Source organism: Meriones unguiculatus, chromosome 17 (assembly GCF_030254825.1).
Source record: "Meriones unguiculatus strain TT.TT164.6M chromosome 17, Bangor_MerUng_6.1, whole genome shotgun sequence".
NCBI classification, from domain to species: Eukaryota; Metazoa; Chordata; class Mammalia; order Rodentia; family Muridae; genus Meriones; species Meriones unguiculatus.
Genome location: NC_083364.1, coordinates 95629007 through 95653200, shown reverse-complemented (window position 1 = coordinate 95653200; position 24194 = coordinate 95629007). Strand labels below are relative to the sequence as shown.

General features: G+C 43.3%; 1 protein-coding gene across 3 annotated transcripts in view; it reads right to left on the bottom strand.

Moving 5' to 3' along the window:
• Nucleotides 1–21363, bottom strand: part of Morc3 (MORC family CW-type zinc finger 3) — a 36850-nt gene extending 15487 nt beyond the window's left edge. For 2 of the 3 annotated variants that reach the window (XM_060370764.1, XM_060370765.1), the window contains exons 1-9: nt 21188–21363; nt 16241–16313; nt 13933–14065; nt 12917–13130; nt 10631–10779; nt 8757–8904; nt 6484–6612; nt 5756–5875; nt 3740–3837 (exon numbers count right to left, since the gene is read on the bottom strand). In XM_060370764.1, coding sequence (XP_060226747.1) covers nt 3740–3837; nt 5756–5875; nt 6484–6612; nt 8757–8904; nt 10631–10779; nt 12917–13130; nt 13933–14065; nt 16241–16313; nt 21188–21226 — 1103 coding nt within the window. In that variant the 5' untranslated portion in view covers nt 21227–21363. The remainder of the gene's footprint in view (nt 1–3739; nt 3838–5755; nt 5876–6483; nt 6613–8756; nt 8905–10630; nt 10780–12916; nt 13131–13932; nt 14066–16240; nt 16314–21187) is intronic. The other variant, XM_060370766.1, reaches the window with a different exon arrangement.
• Nucleotides 21364–24194: the final 2831 nt, after the last annotated feature.

Genomic DNA, 24194 nt, shown 5'->3' with positions numbered 1-24194 from the left:
GGCTTTATTTTGATCCCAGAAGTCCTCCTATAAATGTGCACAGTGATACCCAAAAGACAACTCATCTTTCTTTCTAACCGGTCACATCTGTCTAACACTTTTTTGACTCTTCCTAATCTTTATCATCATACCTCAAGCTATGTGTCTACATTCACTTCTCCTAAGAATATGGCAGAGTGGAAACAAGGTCAGAGGATATATATACATTAATACACAGCTTTACTGAGTGGACTACTGGCTTTCAGAAGATAACCAATGATTTCTAAAGCTATCAGTAACTTAAGAACACCAGCCCCGTTCCATTCTGCCAACATCTACCACGTCCATTGCCTTTTGGAGGTGTTTCAGTTTTGTCTGTGCTACTGCTATGTTTTCAGTCCTGTATAAGACTGCCTAACTGGGCTACAGTGCGGTCAGCAGCAGAGCCAGGCCCCGCCCCAGCCTGAGTCCTCTGAAACAGCTCTTAGCCACTGGGCAATCTCTCCAGATCCAGGGCATCCAACACCCTCTTCTAGTCTCTGTCAGCACTAGGCATACATGGTACAAAACACACACATGCAGGCAAATAAAATTAAATATACATAAATTTTTTTTTAAAAGATGAAATAAACAATATCAACAGATACCAGCTCATTAACTTGGAGAGTATGGATTCACCTTTAGTATGAGCCAAGGTGGTATTTTTTGAGCCCTTCAGTACAGCTCTAGCACTGCCACAGGCAGCAGCTCTGGAGAGACAACCGTTTCCTAGCACACTATCACGTAACCTCTGAAATACACCATATGAAGAGATGAATAAAAGGTCATGGACTTTTAGAGCGTCTATCATTCCACTAAAATAGACTTCTAGTTACCATGGGTTTCCTGCATTCTAACAATGATTGAAGAAATACTATGAAGAGAAAAACAACAAAGTATCAACATTCAGAATTAGTCCACCTGCTTTCTTCTGCAGGGTTCTCTTAGGTGGCTCTGGCTGACTTTCTGGTAAGAATATAAAACAGACCTAGTAAGTACTGACACCAACTCACATCTGCTTCAAGAAATTAAGTGATTTATTTACCTATTAAATTCCATTCCACAATGCTTTATGCTTTAGTTTATAGATCTTTGTATTTTCAGATCAGACTCCCCATGAAGGTGGTATTTTTCCCCCTTTAAGCTAGGGTCTCATACCTTACTATAGACCAAGGGGGTATAGCAACTCTCCTGTCTCAGCTCCATATTACTAGAATTATAGATGTGAGTCACCAGCCCAGCAGTTTGTTACTTTTCTTTCCAGCGCCTCCCTCCACTCCACCCTTTTTAGTTTTTTGAGACAGGGTTTCTCTTGTGTAGCCTTGGCTGTCCTGGAACTTGATCTGTAGACCAGGCTGGACTTGAACGCACAGAGACCTGCCTGCCTCTGCCTCCCTAGTGCTGGGATCACTCCCAGGCTTCTTTTCTGCCTTTCCATGTTTACACTACTTACTTTAATGTGTGTACCATGCTGTGTGAGTGGACACAGATGCTCAAAGCAGCAGAGAAGTCTGAGGAGTGGTGTCCCTCCCAGCTGTGACTGGGCTCTGGGGTCACACTGGGGTTGCCAGGCTCGTGCAGTAAGCACTGTTATCCTGCAGCAACTCGTCCTTCTCACCTACTTTCCTGGATCTACTAGCTAGCTACTGCCTCAGCAACAACGGTGAATAGCTGATATACCCATTCATTCTCACTATTAGAGGAGACATACATAATTAACATTCAGAAATGAAACCCATCCATTTACTCTTTCTCATATTATTAATATTAAAATATTAATAATTTAATAATATTTTTAATATATTTTATGAATTCTCTCTGCTTAGCATGCGCTTCAATTGATGGTTACAAAGGTTTCTTTTAAAAAATAAAACCTCACAAGTGCTGGTGCTGGAGAGATGGCTCAGAGATTAAAAGTACTGATGGTTCTTCCAAAGGTCCCGAGTTCAATTCCCAGCACCCACATGGTGGCTCATAACCATAAATAGTGAGACCTGGTGCCCTTTTTTCGTGTACTGTATAAATAATAAATAAATTAATCATAAACAACAACAACTCATTAGTGGATGCTGGGTGTAGTGGCACACACTGTAGATTCCAGCACTCAGGAGGCAGAGGCCAGTCTGCATGGCAAGTTCCAGGCCAATCAGAGCTACATAATAAGATTCTATCTCAGACAGACAAACAGACAGAGCAGACCTGTCTAAGCTTTTTGACATCAGATATAAATACAATTTGGAGCCTGCCTTGATGGATTTTGGTCCAGTATTTCTTCGTTGTGCCCTTGCCCCTTGCTTTTGGAATAATAATGTATATTTTGCTCCATTCTGTGGAAGTATACAATATGCTTTTTTATTTTACAGGGCTTACAGATAAAGAGAATGTCTTGACTCTCAGAAGACTTTAGACTTCTGAAGTGTGTTGAGGATTTTTTTTACGATAGAGGATTTTGCAGTACAGCTGTTGGCTATTCCTGCCAACTCAAGTAGCATAGACTTCCTTTGTAAACTTTGTAACCCTTGTATTGTATACTTCCCAGGAAAGTCCCCTGGCCCCTGATGAGGAGCTTCAGAAGGCAGGCAGGCCCACTCCAAGTTTTACCTCTGGGCTCCCCTACATCTTTCCCGGTCCCCTCTTCGGCTCCCCTGGGTGCCAACCCCTGTGGTCCCTGAAATGGGTGCTTGGATTTTCAGGCTGTGCTGCTGGGCTCTCTACACTTCCGGGCGGCAGCACCTCAGGCTCCAGAGTGGCTGAGGCTAAATATTCACAGAGCAGGGACCTGAGATCAGACTCCTGAAGAAACTGAGAAGCTGAAGCCGCAGAGAAGCGGCAGCCCCTGAGGCCTCAGTTACAGCTGCTGCCGACAGGGAACTCAGGAGGGAGGCCTGTTTAACTGGAGCTAGTCTGTGAGCTCTATCGCCACCTGTGCGGCAACAGCGTCTAAACTAGCCATTCCTCTGAGGCAAAGAGCTCCATGACACTGCCAGCCAGGGACCAGGATGCCCCTCAGTGTAAGTTCACAGTTTATGTGAAGGAAGTTGTTTCCTCAGCTCAGAGTTCAAGTCTATATAAACCCCTTGAGGCATAAATCAATCAGCTCCTTCCCCACCCCTCTCTGTCAAAATAACGGCACTTCCAGCCTCTATAACTGTCACAGTAGGCCCCTTCTCAGATTATAATAATTTTGTAATAATCTTTCAGAAAAGTCTGAACAGAACCCCTCCAACTCCTGAGCTCCCCAAGCTCAGGACTTGAAATCCCACCAATCCTCACCCTAGAAAGTGTCAGCCCCTAAGAAATCCTAAACAAAGGCTGTGTTTGCTCAGCTCTCTGCTGCCTTCTCCCAGGAGCAGAGGCACCTATTCCTGGATTCATCCCTCCACACCCTGGACCCTCCAATAAATCCCTTTTATAAGAGACTTGCTGTCTGGGTGACTGTCTCACTGGAAGAAGCCATGAAGAGAAGCCAAAAAGGAATGGGGCTGAGGCTCCAGAGCTCCTCAGCTCAGCTGGAGAACTGCACCACCACTCACCCCCGCCTGGGAGCTACACTGCCTCTGCTGAGCAGGCCTCCTCCCAGAGCTGTGTTCAAAGCCCATGTGCGCTCCACAAGAACCCATCTCAAATACATCCTCCGGCTAAAGGGCTGGAGGGCTGAATATTCCAGCCATCTTCTTAACCCGCTTCCTCAGAACATCAGTAATGTAAAGGAGCAACATACCTGTACTCATTAGTGTAGTCAAAATCTTGCTTATTATGAGTTGGCTTAAGGAAATTACATTCTATAATTCCAACCACTCCAACACCCATGTTATTTGCCTGAAACATAATGAAACAGCATTTTAGACATAACACATGATGCTCACTCTCCCTATCAACAAAGATTTACATCATAAACTACTTTCTTATTCTTTATCTTATATGACTCCCTTGAAATTTCCTGGTTAAGTGCTTAGGTTTTTTTGTAAGTTAATTCCTATATGTTAAGAGTTTTCTTCCAAAGTCATAACTGCCTGGTATCCATTTAGGTGGGAATTATGCTCAAACTGACACAAGGGAAAGGACCACTTCTACTGTGCTGTGTTTGCTTTCACAGACGCCACCTGACCTGAGCAGTCCTGCTGCACTGAGAACCAGCAGCCCCGTCCTGCCACTGTTAAACCAATGTAACAACAGACACTTGCAGTTGCACTTTGAGTCTTCTTCCTAAACAGCAGTCTAAACAAATCCACACTGCCGTGCTGTGCAGAACTTGTAACACATTCTACAAGGAACTTAAATAAGATGTATAGAAAACGAAAACTGAAACACTTGGGAAAAAAAAAGAGAGAGAAACAAAGAAAACACACCTAGCCTTAAACTTTTAAAACCCATTCATTTTGGCAGCAGATACTAAAATTAGAAGAGTACACAGATAAACATAGCCCCTGAGCACGGGTGACATGGGAGCCCTTTAAGTGTTCCATATTTAAGTCAAACAACAAAACTTTTATCAAGACGATTTATTCTCATAATTGTCACCCAATACCTAGAAAACACAGGTACGCTAATGTATACAGAACAAACATCATGGTGGACTACGACTAAATAAATAACTAAACTCAATATTATAACAATGAAAGTTACTTCCAAGGGCAGTAATTCTAGGGCCAGAAAGACAGCTCAAGGAACAGGCTCCTGTTACCAAGCCTGCTGACCTGAGGCCTCAGGTGGGAGGAGGGCAGCTGTCCTCAGCTACTGTTTTTCAGGCTAGTTCCATACGCAATAAAAACAGCCAAATTAGAACAACAAATACACTCCAATCAATTTCATTCCAGTAAGAAATGATCAAGTGATCAACATCCAAATGCATCCCAAGTGTTACAGAAGGTAGCACAGAGGCTGAGGCAAGAGAAGACTGAGACCAGCCTGAGCTACACAGTGAGATGGTCACAAGACAGACAAGACAACCACCACAAAACTTACCTCCAGACAACTCAACCAGAGACCCATTTCTGAGCCTGAGAACCACACTGACTATTAAGTCTTTGGCAAACTGTACACACTCAGTAGTCAAAATTTCCACGTCTATAAGGTAAAAAAAAATTCTCTCTCTCCTTTTGTAGGGTGACAGATTAATGGAATGCAAATAAAAATGAATGCAGACAAATGCCATGCTAGCTGCTTTTACAAGACTGACACCAAGCTGGAGAAATGGCTTGGTGTTAAAAGCACTGGCTGCTCTTCCAGAGGACCTGGGTTCAGTTTCCAGCACCCACATAGCAGTCTCAACTGGCTGTAACTCCAGATCTGACACTGTCACACAGACATACATGCAGGCAAAACACCAACGCACTTTTAAAAAGGTGTGGTGGCACACACCTTTAATCCCAGCATTAGGGATACAGAGGCCAGCAGGTCAACAGAGTGAGTTCTAAGATAGTCAGGGCTACATAGACAGGCACCATCTCAAAACACACATACCCCCTCCCATCTCCAGAACACTGACACCTAAGAGGTCATGAGCAAGAGAACACTGTAAAATTACCTGTGAAATTTCTTCTGTTGAAAACATTTTCAAGTCCCCCCCTATCAGTAGACTAGGGAGGGAGGGAAGGAAGGAGGGAGGGAGGGAGGGAGGGAGAGAGGGACTGAGAGGGAATGAGGGATCGGGACACGGCTGGGATACAGTTAATAAAATGTAACTGATAAGAAAAAAATAAAATTAAAAAAAAAACATTTTCAAAAAAAATCTTACCTTTAATTGACATCCCACTTTTTCATAAGCCTTGATGAGTCTATTTCTGTGATACATCATTATTCCATAGTGATCTTTATTTCTGCAGTTGAATCCAAAGGTAATTCTCACTGTTCTAGTCTTAAAAATATTAAGAAAAATTCTGAACACAACAGTTCATTCTCTTCCAATGACCCTTTCTATATTATGAGTAAGTCCAAATACACAAGGGCTAGATAGATGATGGTCTCCTACAGGACACAGGCTTGACCCTCGGATCTACAGGGCGGCTTACAACCACTTCAGTCCCAAGGGATCCAACACACTCTACTGCCCTCCTTGGCACACACACACATTCAGGCAAAGCACTCAGATACATAAAATAAAAATGAATAATCTTTTAAAAAGGACTTGGCATCAGCCAGTGTCCAGAATCACCCCAAAGTACATGTAGAAAGTAAAATCTGGAGACTGAATTCTTCTGAGGGAGGGCTGACAAGATGGTCAGAGGGTAAAGATGCCATTAAACTTGAAGCTGAACAGCTGAGTTTAATTCCTGGACTCAGAGGGTGAAAGGAGAACCAACCTACCACAAGTAGGTTAGAGGTTGTCCTCTAACCTACACACACACACACACACACACACACACACACACACACACGATTTTAAAAAATATAGGGATAAAAAAGGAAAGAGCAAATGATACAGAATATGCCCTACGTTTATACAGCATTAAAAATAAAGGATACTAAAAACTTAGGTCGGTAAACATCACGCTCAATGTAGGCAAGACTCTTTGAAACTAGCTGTGTCTTCACTTTCTGTCCACGTAGGATGATCTGCATTCTTGGCTTAAGGTATAGAATACTGCAGTAAGCCTGCAAAGAAACATAGCAAACTCTGTCCTTTCCAAAGAACTATTCACAGATTTGTTCAACATTACTCAGATATAAATTTAAAAAGAAAGTACAAACACCTTAGTTCCTCAGACTATGGAGATGGGGGGCATAGTTCAGAGGTAAACATGGTATGAGGCCCTGGACTCACACTCAACTATCAAAAACAACACAAAATTATTTTTAAAAAATTGATGTAGAGTCTCAATACAGCATAATTCACCTAAAACTCAACACAGAGCTTTTGTAGACTAGGCTGGCCTCAAACTCCACCTGCCTCTGCCTCCTGAGTGCTAGGATTACAGGCGTGTGCCTCCACAGCCAGCAGAATGATTTTAAAGTTTAAAAAAAAAATAACAAATAAGTGATAAATGAGAAAAAACATGCAAATCAAAAGGACATTTTTCCAACCTTTTGTTATTGGCATTATAATTCAAAAAGACACAAACTAAAGCAAGCTGTTGGGCAAAAACTAAGAGGCAATCTCGAATTCAAAGAGGAGCTTGTTTAAGGTGGACAGTTTTGAGAAGCCTGGTTTTCTCGAATTCAAAGAGGAGCTTGTTTAAGGTGGACGGTTTTGAGAAGCCTGGTTTTCGTGGTTGTGAAGGGCCTTCTCCCTCACATTCAGCCTCCACACCTCTCAAGTGTTGGGCCACAGGGTTGCTAGAACACCCGGCTCAGAAGATGTCTTCACGTCTTCTCTCTCTCTCTCTCTCTCTCTCTCTCTCTCTCTCTCGGGGGGTATTTTTGAAACAGGGTCTCACTCTGCAGGCAGGCTAGCTTCAGACTGAGAGCAACCTCCCGCCTGGGCTTCAGAGTGCTGAAAAGACAGCTGTGGGGCACCGTGCCCAGCTTGTCTTCATTCAACACAGGGCAACTTGGCTTGGCACAGGGGCACATGCCTGTGACCCCACAATTAGAAAGCTGAGATGGGAAGACAGCTATCAGGCCAGTCTAGGCTACACAGGAAGACCTCAGCACAGAAAAACAGAAAAGATAACTTCAGAAAACTGATGGAGCACTATACACTAAAACACATTCTTCTGTCTCCCCTTTACTGTGACAAATCTCTGAATGAAGTGTGTTAAATACTTCAGATGGATGAAAGACTCAATAGGAAACTAAAATCTGAACTTTGCTTTCTTTTCCCCTGGCTCCTGATTTCAAGGTATGATGTCTTTCTAAAACTCACTCATGGTCTCTGAAACACTGCACTGCACTGGTGCCACAACTGTGTACTCTCATTGGTGTGGGCCTTGTTTTACACTTAAGCATATGACTCTAATAGCAATGACATAGCCCAGTAATCGAATATGATAAGAAAGTGTATACATTTGCTAGTCTGTCCCTACCACACCTTCCTTAGAACTATGAGCCAAAATAAACCCGCCCTTGTTAAACTGCTTTTGTTGGGGATTTGTCACAGTGAGAAAAGTAACAGATCTTATCTGAGAAACACAATCTATTTCTAAATCAAGAGATACTTACAAAATATTATTACTGTATATTAGCTAGTCAATAATTTATTGCTTTACAAGACAAATCAAAGTATATTAGATATATATCCTACAACATAATAATTTTAAAACACTGAATTTGGTATTCTGTGACTTGAACTGATCAGCATGGTCACCATAAAATGCACTTACTGATCAATTCAAATAAACTGAGTACAGATTAGAAAAGCGCTGTGAGAACTCATGTCTTCAAAAGTAAAACAAGGTTCTCCCCTCTCTGCTCCCTCAGACTGGGTCTCAGGTAACCCAGGCTGACCCCCACCTCTCTAGGTAGGGAAGGGTGACCTTAAAATCCTGACGCTTTGTGACTTCCTCATCTCCCCATTCCATTCTAGGATTGCAGGCAGGCACCACCATGTCCAGTTTATGTGTTTGTAAGGGTTGAACCCAGGGCCTTGTGCATGCCAAGCAAGTACTGCACCGACTAGGCTGTCACCACCCCCACCCACCACGGTTTTCTCGGCAAAAACAACAACCAGTGCACCAGTAAGTAGCTCAGCCGCTGCCTCGTGTCTAACACGCGCAGTCGGGAACCTCTGGAGGCGTTACCGCCCACGCCTGCTCCTGGGCTTGCTGGCTGCTCATTTCCAACAACAGCTAGGTACATACCCTTAAGGAGTAGTCGCTCTCAGGGGCAATTTGGTCCATTCTTTCTTGTTTCTTATACCCTTTCTTCCCTGCAATGTCATCCAAATCTTCAGGAATTCTGATGTCGTATTTATCCTTATCAAAATCAAATTCTGTTGCATTTTTGTAACTGTAAGAAAAAATATAGAAAGAAGCAATATTATGAATAAAAAAATTAGAAAAAAGAAAAATAAAGACAGATATTAAAAGAAACAAAGAAAGAAATAAGAAGAAAGAAAAAAGAAAGGAAGAAAGAAAGAAGGCGAAGAAAATTTAACTCTACATCAAGAAAAACAAGCAAATACAAAATGGTAAGGAAATAAATAAGCCAACAGCCAGCTGGGATCAGGAGGCAACTATGAAACACTCAAAGACAAAGACAAAGCACCCAGGTAGAGTCCGGAAACCCACATCCATGCCAACTGCATCATAAAGTGGTACAGTGCTCTGCAGAGACTGGCAAGCTCTTGGAGCCTAACAATACAGCTACCATGTGACCTAAATGCCTGCAGCCATGTCTTCAGCAGTGCCTTTCATTTCGTTTTGTTTTTCAAGATAGGGTTTCTCTGTGTAGCCCTGGCTATCCTGGACTCACTCTGTAGAGCAGGCTGGCCTTGAGCTCAGAGATCTCCTTACATCTGCTGAATTAATCCACAGGCCTACGCCACACCGCCAGCAGAGTGTCAGCCCAAAACAAGTAGATCTGGACTCACAGGGAATGGATGGAGGTGTGAAAAGCAGCAAACTGCTTTACTGATACATGCTCAGAGTTGGAAACACCTGCAGGAATCCCAAGAGTTTCACACCTAGAATTACCTTTTATGTAAATTTTTGAAACCCTAAGATCAAGCAAAGGTCAAGGTCATATCGCTGGGACTAGAGAAGCACAGCACAGAGGAAGCAAGTGTGGCCCACCATACACTGTGCTGAGCCAAGTATCTTGCAGTTTACTGCAGCAAGGGTGGTACCCTGCCACTGCTAACACTTAGAGATACCTGATAAAGGGGACATGACAGCCAGGGGGCACATGAATTACTAATTACTGCAAAAAAGGAAAAGAAAAAAAAAAAAGGGCAGCTTGACTGAGAAATTACGAAATTACCAGGACTGACAAGAAGATGAATGCAAATCAAAGAAAAGAGGGATTCAGTATACCAAAAAAACAAATCATAAACACTTTAAGTTTAATGCCATTGGTGCTTTATTTATGCTTCAGTGTATTGCAGGCTTCTCACAATTACTAATATTTACTTATTTATTGAGAGAGAGAGAAAGGGTATGTGTGTGTGTGTGTGTGTGTGTATGTGTGTGTGTGTGAGAGAGAGTGTGTGTTTGTGCAAATTTGAGAACAGTTTTGGGAACTTCATTCTCGTCTTCCACATGGAGCTGAGGGACTGAACTCACATTATCAGGCTTGGCTACAAGCTTTCCTTTAACCCAGTGAGTTATCTCATAAATTCAACAACTAAAATTTTAACAAGGCAAAATTTTCATCTACATTACTTACTGGGCTGCTAGCTCATTAGATCTAAATTCTACAAACTAGACTAGCAAGTATTCTTTTTTTTTTCCTTTCTCTTTTTTGGATAGTGTTTTTTTTTTGGGGGAGGGGTTGACCTAGGAATGGACTAATACACTGGAAACTGAATGACAGGACCAAGATTTTAGAGCAGTTTGAAAGTAACTCTTTGAAGCCAAAGTAGGCTCAATAAAATATCCTAGAAAGGACAAATCACAAAGTACGCCAACAAATGCTTTTTCCATTCCATGCATTTCTACTCTGTTTAAGAAGGCTTAAACACAATGCAACCAACCCTGTACATGAACTTCACTGCCCAACGAAGGTCTACGTTTACCTTCTAAGATTCCAAATGATGATCCTCGTCCCTTTCTTCCCCATGATAGCATCGAGTTCTGCCAGCAATTTCTGTTCCGTAGAAAACAGAGAATGTTCCAGAATCGCTGCTAGGCTTGCTTTTGATTCTGCTAAATTAATCATCTGTCGTATGTCCTTAGTTAAAGATTGCAATCAACAACAAATTTTACACAAGTATAATATAGAAAGCAACTTTAAGAAACTCAGCAGAAATCAATCCCTAGGTTATTTTGAAATCTTAAAGCAACAATGTGATTCCCAATGAACACAAGGGAAGATGAGAACTGAGCATGTCACAGTGTTCAGAGGAATACATGCACATGCCAGCTGGGGGAGCAGGACCATGAGTTCAAGGCAACCCTACTCAAGCTGTATGAGGGAGGAAAGATGGCAGATGCATCATCTCCAACTCAGTGCTTTTGTCAATGAGTTTCTACAGTCAAAACAGGCCAACATAGTCATTTTTATTAGTCCACAATATGCTTGAAATAAGGAACTATAAAGTAAGCAAAATAGGTCATGCTTGTAATTGCTGCTGCATAAGAGGCTGGGGCCTTCCATATTCGTTACACACTGAACCCGTGTCTAAGAAAAAGGAGAGCTATGGAGTAAGTTTGCCATTTTGTGCTGCTGCAGATCAAACCCAGGTCCTCATACATGGCAGACCAGTACTCGATTGTAACCTGCTGAAACTCTATAGCTCCTCTGTTGAGACCTGCTTTAGTTCTTGGCATAACTGTGGCTCCTCTGTTAACACCTGCTGTCGCCTTTAGCATATCAGAAGCCACTTTGCCTCTTAAGTCTCCATTTTTATTATGCCTTTATAGTTTCACTTCTCAAACTTTGTATACTTTGTATATTTCTCAAATTTTGGACATTCTATGAAGTACCCAAACTGCAGAACCAAACAAGTTGAAACACTTTGTCTAGCTAGTCAAAATGATATAATGTTGCTTCCTATACCTGGATACCGTGGTTGTGGTTTTGTTACCTAATTGCAGTTTGTTTCCTGCAGCTGGTTACATTTTTGTTACCTGGTTGTTACCTAGTTATGGTTTTTTGTATTTAAAAAAAAAAAAAAAAAAAAAAAAAAAAAAAAAAACAACACCTGCTTTAGAAGCAGACCAACATCATAGTCTGGCTCTCTAGTCCAGATTATGGGCCTGACCGGTCAGTTTTTGTTCAATATTCAACAAACTTCCATCAACATAGCATCTACCGTGAACTCTATCTCCAGCCCTGGAAAAAGTAACTCATCTGGGCGTTGTGGCACCTGTAATCCCAGGACTCGGAAGGCAGAGGCAAGCAATCTCTGTGAGTTCAAGACCAGACAGGGTTACACAGTGAGACCTTCTCAAACAAATAAAGCAATCAAATAACTACAACCATAACCATATTATGCTAAGGATTTCCACAGCAGATTTCCAGTAAAGAAAAGACAAACCCCATACTCTAGGTACAGGGTAAAGTAAGTATATATACAGACAATAATTGGAATATATATATCATTAAAAAAAATAATTTGGGGGCTGGAGAGTTAGAGCACTTGTTGCTCTTGTAGATGGGGTTCGATTCCTAGCACCCACATGGCAGCTCAGAGCCAAGGGAAGCTAGTTGTGGTGGTGTACACCTTTACTTCCACTGCTTGGAAGACAAAAGATCTCTGTGAGCCAGGGGCCATCTTGGTCTAGGCAGCAACTTCCAGGCCAGATGAGGCTGTAGGGCTATATAGTGAGACCATATCTCAAAAAGAAAAAGCAAATACAGATTGTCAAGGATGGGAAGAAATTGGGACTTTTGTGCTCCGTTGTACCAAAATGGCTGGCAATATAGCTCTGCAGGTTTAAAACCAACCAACCAACCAACCAACCAACAAAAACAAAACTGCCAGCCCAAAGCCCTGAGTTCAATCTCTGGTAGAGAAGAGGACTCCTAAAAGTTGACCTCCAAATAAACACCATGGCTCATGTGTGTAGTCCTAGGGGAATCAACACCCTTTTCTGACATCTGAGATACCACAAATGCACATGGTACATATCCATAATGCAGACAAAACACTATACACATAAAATAATTTTCAGAGCTGTGTGCTCTTAAACCTAGCTCTTGGTTGGATGGGACAAAGGCGAGTCTGAATAACACGAAGGAACCCTTTCTAAAATAAGAGAACACAGGACAAGACAAGAATTGAGAAAGATGAAAAGGAGTGCTCCATTTTTTTTTTACGTTTCTCCACAGCATTCACTCCAAAATCAAAAAGGATATGGTGTTTGTTGAATGTCACAATTGGAACAACAACATGTTCTGCTTTTATGGCTTCCAGGTAGGTCTGAGACAAGAAGCCCACACTCATGGTCTCTCCATTTTTGGTAAAAACTATTGCATCTTTGCCCAATCGCATAGAACCTGACTTGAAGCCGTTCCCATACAATCCAACTGGGACATGACCATTCATGGTGACTTTGTCACTGAAGCCAAAGCTAAAAAGAAAGATTTAGACAATAAACACTCATATTTTTAACTTAAAATTTCAGTAAATATTAAATTTTAGTAAATTTAATAAATGTAATACCAAACAAAAAGCCTGGTTCTTCGCTGACTCCAACCATCCTGAAAGTATAATCTTTGGGTAGGTAAGTCTGACCTATAGTGATGTTTTCTGGAACTCACACCAGCTCACCACCTGGAAAGGCTGGCTAAATGTCTGGGTTATAACTCAGGGTCTGTAGCCCTTCAGATTTCGCACCATGGGTCATGATTACTGACTGGGTCAATTTGATTGTCTGGCAGTCCAAGGGACACTGAAGAGGTAACTGAAGGCGTCTGTTCCTAGACTGTCCACTGTCCACTTCAGCACCCACTGCACACAGGCCTCTCCCAACACCGTTCCCTAGCTCTGCGGCCTGAGGCGGCATGAACTACTCTATGCCTCTCCATTCTTTCAGTCTCTTTTAGACAGCTCCCCATCTCCAACAGCAAATTCCATTATAAACACTAGATAAGCCTAATTTACACTGAAGTAAAAATTGCTATTATCTCTGTGCTACAACTCCAAAGGAATGCTGGAATTTTAGGGAAGGCAGACAGGAGAAAAAGGCAGTGATGAGCACAGTGGGACTGCCTAATAATATTCTAGCTGGAGAAAATAATGGATGACCTAATCACACCGTGGGTATAGCATTTCATGTTTTAAAACCAAAACTAAAAATGGTACTTTTATGACACATGAAAAGTTTTATGGTAGAGCCATCATTTCCCAAATTGTAAGACATTTTCACATACCTTAGCATTTTATGTAACTTATTTGCTGTCATCCCATTCCCGTTATCAGTGAACGTCAGGCATATTCGGTCATTAATCACCGTCTTATCAATCCAGATCTGCTTAGCGTTCACGTCAGGATCATAAGCATTGTCTAGAAGACAGAGGGTGCTGAGAAATCCTAGTCTGCATTTTAAAGATACCATTCAGTAGAGCAGCGTGCAACAGCAATAGAACATCATTATTACTTCAAAAGCTCTGTTAGGAAGTGCTAAGGTTTAAAACACAACCCTAAACTGCCTTCACTGACTATCAGATTTAGTTCTCCAAGCCCTTCACGTTCTGCAGAGAGTGAAGCATAGCCCCCGCCATAGTGCAGTGACACCACTACTCACAACGATAATTAAAAACATCCTGCATATCATAAGGGAAACTGAGAACTGTGTCAAAGAGCACTCGGAGTTGACCCAGAAGATAAATAAGTTAATAAAGAAATGAGAAGGCAGCATCTCTTTCTTGGAAGCTACACACACCTAGATTCACCTCCTACAAATCCCTATCATTCTGATTCTTGTCAAGTTTCATCCAGCTTTCCAAGTCTCTCACTGCACCCTTGTCACTTATCACTTTGTTTGGTGTATTAACATCCTTGTTTAGTACACTCATTTCTCTCAGAACAGGCACTTATAAAGACACATTCAAAATGAAAATACTTGGGCTGGAGAAATGGCTCAGAGGTTAAGAGCACTGCCTGCTCTTCAGGACCTGAGTTCAATCCCCAGCAACCACGTGGTGGCTCACAGCCATCTATAATAAGATCTGGTGACCTCTTCTGTCATGCAGATGTACATGCAAATAGAGCACTGATATGTAAAAGAAAGAAATCTTTAAAAAAATATGAAAATACTTAAGTGTTATCAGTAATAAAATCAATTTGTGACTTATCCAAGATCCATCCAAATTGTCTCCAATTGAAATATTTATTAGAAATAATGGCTTTCAAACTATCCTTCTACAAGGCAGCTTACAATTAATCTTTCTCAACCACCTCAGAAAATATAAATAGTATTTCATTAAGAACTGAAAAGTTGGTAATGCCATAAAAACACCATTGTTCGCATTGGAACCTTTGCTAGGCTGCCATTAAAAACAAAGAAATGGGGGGTACCTGTAGTGCTGTAGCACCCATGGCAGGGGAGAAGAAAATAAACTCTCCTGAATGCTTACATGCTGACCAGCTCTGATTTTAGGAGAATCTTAATATACCAAAGAAAAGGAGTTCCTACTAGCTGGGCAGAGCAGCTCACCCTGCAAGCCCTAGAGAAGCTGACCATGAAGGCTCTAGCCAGCCTAGGCTAAGGGAGACCATTCCAGAACAAGCAAAAACTCCAAAGTCCCTCCTCCTGCTCCGGCTCTTCTATCTCAGGCAGGACCTTCCTTTAAGAAAGATCCCATCCCACAGCAGCGCATCGCGGTGCACACCTAATTGCAGCACTCGGAAGCAGAAGCAGGTGGATCTTAGAGTTCAGCCTGGACATATACACAGTAAGTTCCAGCCAGGGCCACACAGAAGCCCTATCTTGAGAAAGAAAGAAAAATAATAATAATCCCATTGGAAAATATGCATAGTAATTCCTGCAAATAAAATTTTCTCCATTTAGGCTGGAGAGATGGCTCAGAGGTTAAGAGCACTGCCTGCACTTCCAAAGGTCCCGAGTTCAATTCCCAGCAACCACACACAGAGGCTCACAACCATCTATAGTGAGATCTGGTGCCCTCTTCTGGCATGCAGGCATACATGCAGGCAGAACACTGTATACATAATAAATAAATAAATCTTTAAGAAAGAAAAAAAATCCCATTTAAAACACACACCTAAATTGAAAAAATTTTTTCTTGCTCTTGTAATTTCCTAAGAAAATCATGATACAAATCTGAACATAACTTACATACTGTCATGCTCATTAGATAATTAAAGTATATTCCTGGACCACATCATTCCCTTAAGTAAACAAGAAGTAACCATCATGATTTTAATAACACTTGAAAGATGAATTCACTCTATGCATTACACACACACTGTGAAGCATAATTTTTATTTTCAACGTAAGTGCTTTGCAAACTTAGCAAATTAAGTACTAAAATTATGAGACTCCTGGGTAGTACAGGGAAGGCCTAGGAGGAATTCACCTGATGCCAGCCTAAACAGCTGTTAAGTAACTGCTGTTATGCAGGATACATTTTAAACAGTATAACTGCATATTAATTTTCAGAAGTCATTAAACTATAATTACAATTAACAGATATCATATGAAACATCATTACATACCTATTAATTCAGCAACTGCACTGAATGGCCACGTATGACTAGTAGAATTTGTATGTAAAAACTTCGGGCAAAGCTGAAACAAACCAACAATTCATATAATTTAATTTAGCCTTTAATTATGAGGACAAGACTCAATATAATCTGTCTCCAACACTGAGACCAAATAAAAATGCCTTAATTGCTTGTGCCAAGAAGCTAAAACCTAGAGGCTTCCTGGAAGATAAGGCTGGGAAAACAAGTCAGTAGCTTATACATCAAGACCTGTTTAAAACCCATCTCCTTAGGTCCACAATGCAATAGCTGGCCCAATCCCCAAGTCCCTTTTAAGACCTGTTTTAAAAGGATGCAGCCAGCACCCTAAAGTCCCACAAGCATCACTCCTCAAATCTCCCTACTTTGAGACAAAACCTTGCCAAGAGGATGTCTGGTCATCAGTGTACTAATTAGGTCTGATAACTTTACTAGCACCGTTTCATCTGCAAGGGTTGCTCCTGGCCTCTCAGAAATTAAATATTTCACACCCGAGTTGGTTTTATTATCTACTCCAACTATATTACAGTCAAACAGTAGCCCACTGTGTATCTATGACCTCTTCAAACAATGTGAAATAGTACTTCCAATAACAAATCATCATAATTTCCACAGTTTGGACTTTATTCTCAATGATTGGTATGAAGAGAGGCCAAATACTATGCAATAGGAAACTTAATTTCTTAAGCAATTTAGGTACATACAAGCACACATGTAATAAGTTAGTTGAAGCACATTTTTTAAAGGTGGAGTCATAGGACAGCCTTGAACTAACCTTAAACTGTAGTTCAATAAGTAGAATGTTTGCATCATGTGCACAAGCCCTGGGCCCAACCCCAGCACCCTTTAAAACTGGGTATGCCGACCAAGAGCCTGTAATCCCATCACTTGGGAAACAGAGTATCAGAAATTTAAGGTTATCCTTAGCAAGTTCTAAGCTGGAAGACCAGCATGGACTGTTGGAGATCTGTCTCAAAAAGAAAAACAAACAAAAACCTAGGCAACTATGGAGATCTGCACCCTCGCCACAGGAACTGTATGGCAAGCTGTGGACCCCAGGAACAAGACCAGCAGACTCACAACAGCAAATCAGCAAGCAGCCTACACACAAACCTTAGACATGTGGTGCCAAGATCATTCACCAGGAAAAGGTCTTTCCAACAAACAGTGATGTAAAAATCAAATTTTTATATTACAACTCACATGGGAATTAAGTCAAAATGCATCAAAAACCTAAACAGCCCCGCCTGGTGGTACACACCTATAATCTTGGGAAGCAGAAGCAGGTGGATCTCCAGTTTGAGGCCAGCCTGGTCAACAGAGCGAGCTCCAGGGCTGCCAACCCTGTCTCAAAAAAATACAAAAACAAACCAAAAAAACCCAAAACCAACAACAAATAAAACCGTTAAGACTTTAGAGACAGGAGTGCACACAGATTAAGCCCTGTCTCGAAAAACCTTAAAATAAACATATAAGCATAAATAAGACTGTTAGACTTTAGAAGCAAGAGAAAAGCTTCATATTTGATTTGGAAATTATTTCTTGAATATAACAAAATAGGCATGTAAATAAAATTATATCAAAATTTAGAACTAACATCTAAGGACATCAGCAACATACATGTACATATATTTACGTACATACACACACACACACACACACACACACACGACAGACACACATATATAACTCTCACACTTGAAAGGAATAAGGTAGTTCATTCTAGAGCCAAATAAAAGTGACCATGTCCTAGAACAGATTTAAGCAACACATGTCCCAGTGATTGATGAATTTTTTACAGTAGCAGAACAAAGGAAAATATGTATTAAGACCTTTGGGCACATCAGGTAGGGGGTTACAATGAAGCTGGAAGAATACTGCTTCAGTCTCAGATGCTTTTGACAGCATTCCTTGACCCTCTGGTTGGATGGAAGCTAGGAGTCTATTTGTACATTGAAATGATTTACCAATGGCCACAGATACGTGAGCCACAGGAGGCCAACTCTACCCTATACTCTGCACTGATCTTATATAACCTCTCTTTCTTGCCTGCTACCCTGAGAGTTGGTATACTACCTCTGACTCATTCTGTCAAATCTTTCTGATTCATCACTTTGTCTGCACCTCACTAAGTTGTCCAGACTGGCCTTGAACCTGTGGTCCTCCAGCCTCAGCCTCTTGAGTAATCAGAACTATAGAATCACAGCAAGCAGCCCAGTATGAATTCACTCTTTTTCGTGTTGGATGTGTGAAGGCTAGAAGTTGACTTGGAGTATCTTCCTCCTCACTCTCATCTTTTGTTATGTTTGTTGTTGTTTGAGACAGTTTCTGTGTACCCTTTGTTGTCCTGGAACTTGCACTGTAGACCAGGCTTGCCTTGACTCCCTGCCTCTGCCTCCCAAGTGCTGGAATAACAGGTGTGCACCCCACACCTGGCGTGTCATCTTATTTTTGAGACGGGGTCTTCTGAGCCTGGAGCTCACCATTCTGTCTAGGGTGGCTGGCCAGTGAGCTCCAGAGAGTTGCCCTCCCCGCCCCATCCCACCCCTGTCTCCAGTGCTGAGATTTTACTGCAGCTGGGAATCTGATCTCAGGTCTTCATGCTTTCACAGTGTACACTACTGAACTGAGTGAGCCATTTCCCCGGCTCTTCACTTCAGTTTTGAAGAGTCAGAAAATGCAGTATATATGGAGGTAGAAAGGGGGGAACTCAGATGAAGAAGCAAGTAAACATCTAATTCACCCTTCTTTCCTGATCATGACTCTAGCTGGGAGTATGCTTTAGGCTGTGGCTTACCTTTCTTATTTAGGAAAGAGTCAAGAAACATGATCTAAGCTGGCCTGGAATTCTTGATCCTCCTGCTTCAGCCTTCTTAGTCCTGGGCTTTTATGTGTGTGCAACTATGGCTAGTCATTTGGATGTAGCTTTAAAAAAAATAGCATTTGTATTTATTTTTGGTCTTGGGGTAGCACCAAAGGCCTAGCACCTGCTACGTGTGTGCGTACTGTTACACTGGGATCTATCCCTGACCCAAAACAAAGAGTTCCAACACTTGCAGCAGGACATGAGACTAATGGGCATGAATGGTCGTTCTCTAAGCTTCATCTGCATTGAAGATCCTGTACGTGTTTGGCTAACTAGACCATCACGATTGAGAAATGGAATGCTGAGCTATCTTTAGTGCCCTCCTCTCAAGTGCTGGGGCCTGACATATGGAGGCAGGTACTCTACGGCTGAAACACAACCCTTTCTATTTTGAGACATTTGTCCAGGCTGGCCTTGAACTCACTCTGTAGCTGAGATATACCTTGATTTTGCATTCTTCTTGCCTCAGCCTCCAGAGTAGATGAGATTAGAGACCTGACTTTTTAGTGCCTCTTTGAACTAGTTACCATCAACTCTTGTATCTGAACTAGCATCTCCTCACTAGATGTTATCTGTCAATGTATTTTTAAGCCCAGCAGAGATCTCCCTGCTCTGCTACCTGACACTCCAGCCAAATACGCCGCAAATGGACTCACCTATGCCTATTTTGTTGTATGATTTAGAAACTTCCGTAAGTCCGGGGATACAGCAACAGAGCACTCATAACTGACCCAGAATAATAACGCATAAACCCAGTGGAAAGAACAACGCTACTCTTTAACTACTACACTTCTTCATTAAACAAACTAAAAGTAACTAAAGGTCCTTGGTAATATGTAAACAAGTCTCATAAATCAGTACTATTCTTTTCTCAAAAGGAGAGTGAAATGACTCGGTGCTAAGAGCACATACTGTTCTAACAGAAGACCAGAGTTCAGTGCCCAGCACTCCCACCCACCACTAAGTCAAGGGATCTGAAGCCCTTATCTCCAGGAGCACCAGCCACACAGGTGGTCAACATCCGATACACACACGCAAGGCAAACCACTCCTAAAACAAACGTGAAAAACCGGGCAAACTGTATGAACGGGCAACTAAAGCCAAAAACAGAACAAAAACTGTTGGGAATGCTCAACCTCACCAATAGGCAGAGGCAATAAAAACAGGTGACATTTCATGCACGCCAGGACTATCGCATCCCTATGAAGAACACGGCCAAATGAATAGACGCAGAGCAGAGGCACTGGGCTGCTCTGACTTCCGGAAATCCTTGGCGCTCGGTAATGAAATAGAGAAACACTGTAGTAACTTTTTCACTCCTTTTAGACAGGTTCCCAGTACCCCGTAAGCAGTCCTAGAATTTGCCTGCCTCGGTCACCCAGCGCTGGGGTTACGGGCCCCCACCGCAGCCCCCAGCGCCAGCAGGCATCCTTCAAGCGTCGACCTCCCCGGGCTGAGGAAGCTCTGAGCCCGCCTAGGACCGCAGGGACCGCGGAGAATAAAACTTTGTCGGAATCATCAGGTGACGAGGCCACGCCCACCATGTTTTGGACCTGAAAGTCTAAGTCGTTTTGCGTGACCACTCCCAGGCGCTTCAGCAGCGGGCGCCAGAACCGGCCGCGGCCCGAGGCGGCCGCGGGCAAGCCGAGCGGGCCAAGAGCGGAGGACGGGGCCTCCGTGACGGGCGCCGCGGGGACCGAGCCGTGCGGGAAGCGCGTCGCCCCCGGCGAGGCCTGGCGGCTGCCCGCCCGGTCCCCGCGCCCGCGGCCGCTCCCAGGGCGGGCGGGGCGCGGCCCCCTCGGCAGCCGGCGGCGGCCGCGGAGCCCGGGGAGGGGAGGCCGCCCGCAACGGGCTGGGGCCGCGGGCGCACGGGTCGCCTCCCTGCCGCTCCCCCGAGCGGAGCGACATGGCGGGGGTCCCCCGGCCCCGCCGCGACCCCCGGCCGCCGCGGCAGGCCCTCGAGTCGCCGCCGCCCACTGCCATCCCGCCTCGCTGGCCCGCCCGCCCGCCCTCCTGGGACCCGGCCCGCTCCTCCCCTCGCGGCTGCTCACCGCGCTGAGGCGGATCCCGCTGGGTGGCTGCGCCGCCATCTTGAGAGAGCTACAAAGCCAGGACCGGCCTCGGCCGCAACCCGACTGGGAGGCTGCGAGTCCGCCGGGGTTCGGTGCCCCGCCCACTTCCGGGGTGGGCCGGCTCTCGGAGGCCCCGCCCCCTCACTTCCGCCTCGGGCAGCGCCTGAGGAGTGTAGGCGAAGAGGCTTGCCGGACTGGGTCTGACCCGCTGGGCACAGGAGCCTCAGACGTAGGGCGCATGCGTGGGGCGGGCTGGCACGAACTCCTTCCTCCTCGCCTAGAGTAGCTGGACCTTGAGAAGGAAGACTGTCGCCAAGAACGGCGTGTGTGCAGAAGCTGGACAAGCTCGGATGCGAATCGCACTGCAAAGTGTAATTCATGGCTGCTCGTAGTGATGTTATTGAGACCTTACAAGACAAAACAAAGAAAGTAATTGCTTTTTGGATTTGCCTGAAAATGATCAGCTTTTATCCTGGTAGTCATAGTGCACGGACACATTAATTTGAAGTGTGTCCAGCGTGTATTGCACTGAATAGGATGTAGAAACGGGTCAACCAAAGGCTGCCAAAAGGCACAAGTAAAGACAGGGTTGAAAGGCCTGCAAGCGTGTCTATCAGCTGCGGTCTTATCAAAGTCATATACTGTATTTGAAAAAGGTCAAGTAATACAGAAGTCTGCGTCTTATCTCCTCTGCAGATAAGCAATTTAGCGTTCTTTACTCTAAACACTGCAGCATGGGCCTCTCCTTTCCAACCCTTCAGCTTGTGTTTTCTCTTCATATTTCAAGTGGAGGCGTGTTAACACCTAAATACTGTTAAATAAGTAAGGGATTTTTAAAAGGAACAAACAAAAACTGGTATTATGTGGTCCCCTTTGTTATCCACCTTTGGGTAAATGATACAAATCATCTAAAAGTGCTAGTTAGTATCTGCGCTAACTCCGGGCTGTTTCTAGTCTTTGGTCACTGTTTATAAGGAGGCTACTTGGGGTCTTGGCAAGGGAAAGGTGCCAGGAGACTTAGGTGAGCAAAACAGGAGTCTGCTCTTGCAGAGCTTCTGAGTGTGGAGGCAGCTAAGCCGTGATGGCTGCTTAGTGAGCTGTGCAGTAAATCTAGTGAGTCTTAGCAGCCCATTGCTAAAAGTAGGGGTTTGAGCCAGGACCTCATAAGTAGCCCAGGCTGAGCAAACTCTCAAGCCCACTCCATATATCCTAGTCTATAACCTCCCTTGTGGATGTGTCCAGACATTTGTTTCAAGGGTGGTTCTAAATCTTGTCAAGTTGATAGTATCAACAAGCAAGTCAGCCTTAATTACCTGTTTCATCTGCTTCTGGTTGTCTTCAGGGGGGAACAAATCCTTAGGATAGGACAAGTATTTGTTCATCAGAGAAGAGGAAGCCCCACAGATGCAACTGAGGAAAGTCTGTTTCACCTCCGTTTTCTCCAGAGCCACATAATTTTTGTTGCTGTTATTTTTCTTTTTCACAGTCTCCTGTAGCCCACGCTGGTCTTAAACTCGATTTGTAGTTAAGGGTGACCTTGAACTCCTGATCCTCCTGTCTCTACCTACTAAATCCTGGGATAATAGGTTTGAACCACCACCACACTTTCTACTTTCCTTAAGTATTTTGTTTGTTCATTGTGGTAATATATATATTACATTTATATATATATATATATATTACACCTTTTAGAACTCATATTAGGGGCACTCAGTGTGTTCCCACAGTTGAACAGTCACTACCTGTTGTTTTAAAGAAAGAAAATCCCAAATCATTTGATTTTACCAATGAAGATTCAGGAGCCAGATGCTGGGGTGAAGACCTGTTAGCTCAGAGAGGCAGAGAAAGCACCCAGATGACCTTCCTACTCAGCTCACATGCCAGAAGGAAAAAATCCAAAAACCAAAAGTCCAAGGCCAAAAGCTTGCTAGCTCAGCTGAAAGCTGTTTCTTCTCTACACTGAGGAAGAAAAAGCCAAACACCCTTTTTTCTTCTCCATGCTGTCTTAAATCTTCTTTATCTCAAAGTCCCTCCTTTCTGTTAATCCCTGTCATCTGGTTACTTGCTCTGCTTCTTGAACCTATGGTTGACTTCAGTTAATCCTGTGTACAGAAAGCTGGGTTAAAGGTGTGTGCTAGGGCTGAACCACACCACACAAGAAAGGAGTTTTTACAATTCACAATCTTGAGAGAGAAAGAGCAGAACTAACTCCATCTTGTTTTTCAGATACCATTTTGGATGACCCAAGTTCCCCCACCAAAAACTTGGCAAGTCAAAAATCCTGGGAGGAACTTGGCAAGAGCAGATAGGCCCACAGGAGGAACTTGGCAAGGATACTTGGCCCTGCACCTGGAGCCAACCAATGAAATAAAAGTACACACAAAGTTCTGGGTCTTGCTCAGGTCAAGATGTTCCTTTTCAATAGTCTGTTTCCCCCTTGTGGTTTGACCAGTCAGCCTGAACTGATCAGTTTAAAGTCAAATTCCTCAATCTACCCCCTCCTCTCTTACCTAATCCTGTAACACCAAGGCTTGGAATTACTGGCTTGTGGTTTTTCCCTTTAAAAACTCTGCCCTCCTGAGGCACTGGGCCACTCTTTCTGCATCAGGGACAATTGACAGCCCAAGTTTGAGATTGAATAAAGACCCTTGTGTGTTTGCATCAGACTCATGTTCCTGGTGGTCTCTTGGGGGTCTCATGATCTGGGCATAACAATCTCAGGGTTCAAAATGGGATCAAATATCCTGCAACAACTACCCCCATCCACCTCCGGGCCATTCTCATTCCCCATAGTCAAGCTCAGGACATGTTAAAGAGCAGCTCTAAAAGACCTTCCAACCTCTGACAACTACCATTCTACTCTGGGTGAATTTGAGATTTCTATGAATCTCTGTTTAAGGGAAATCACAGAATATTTGGTGACTATTTTTACAAATTTTACTGTAATGACTTCATATCAGGACATGTCTCAGAAATCAATTCTTTT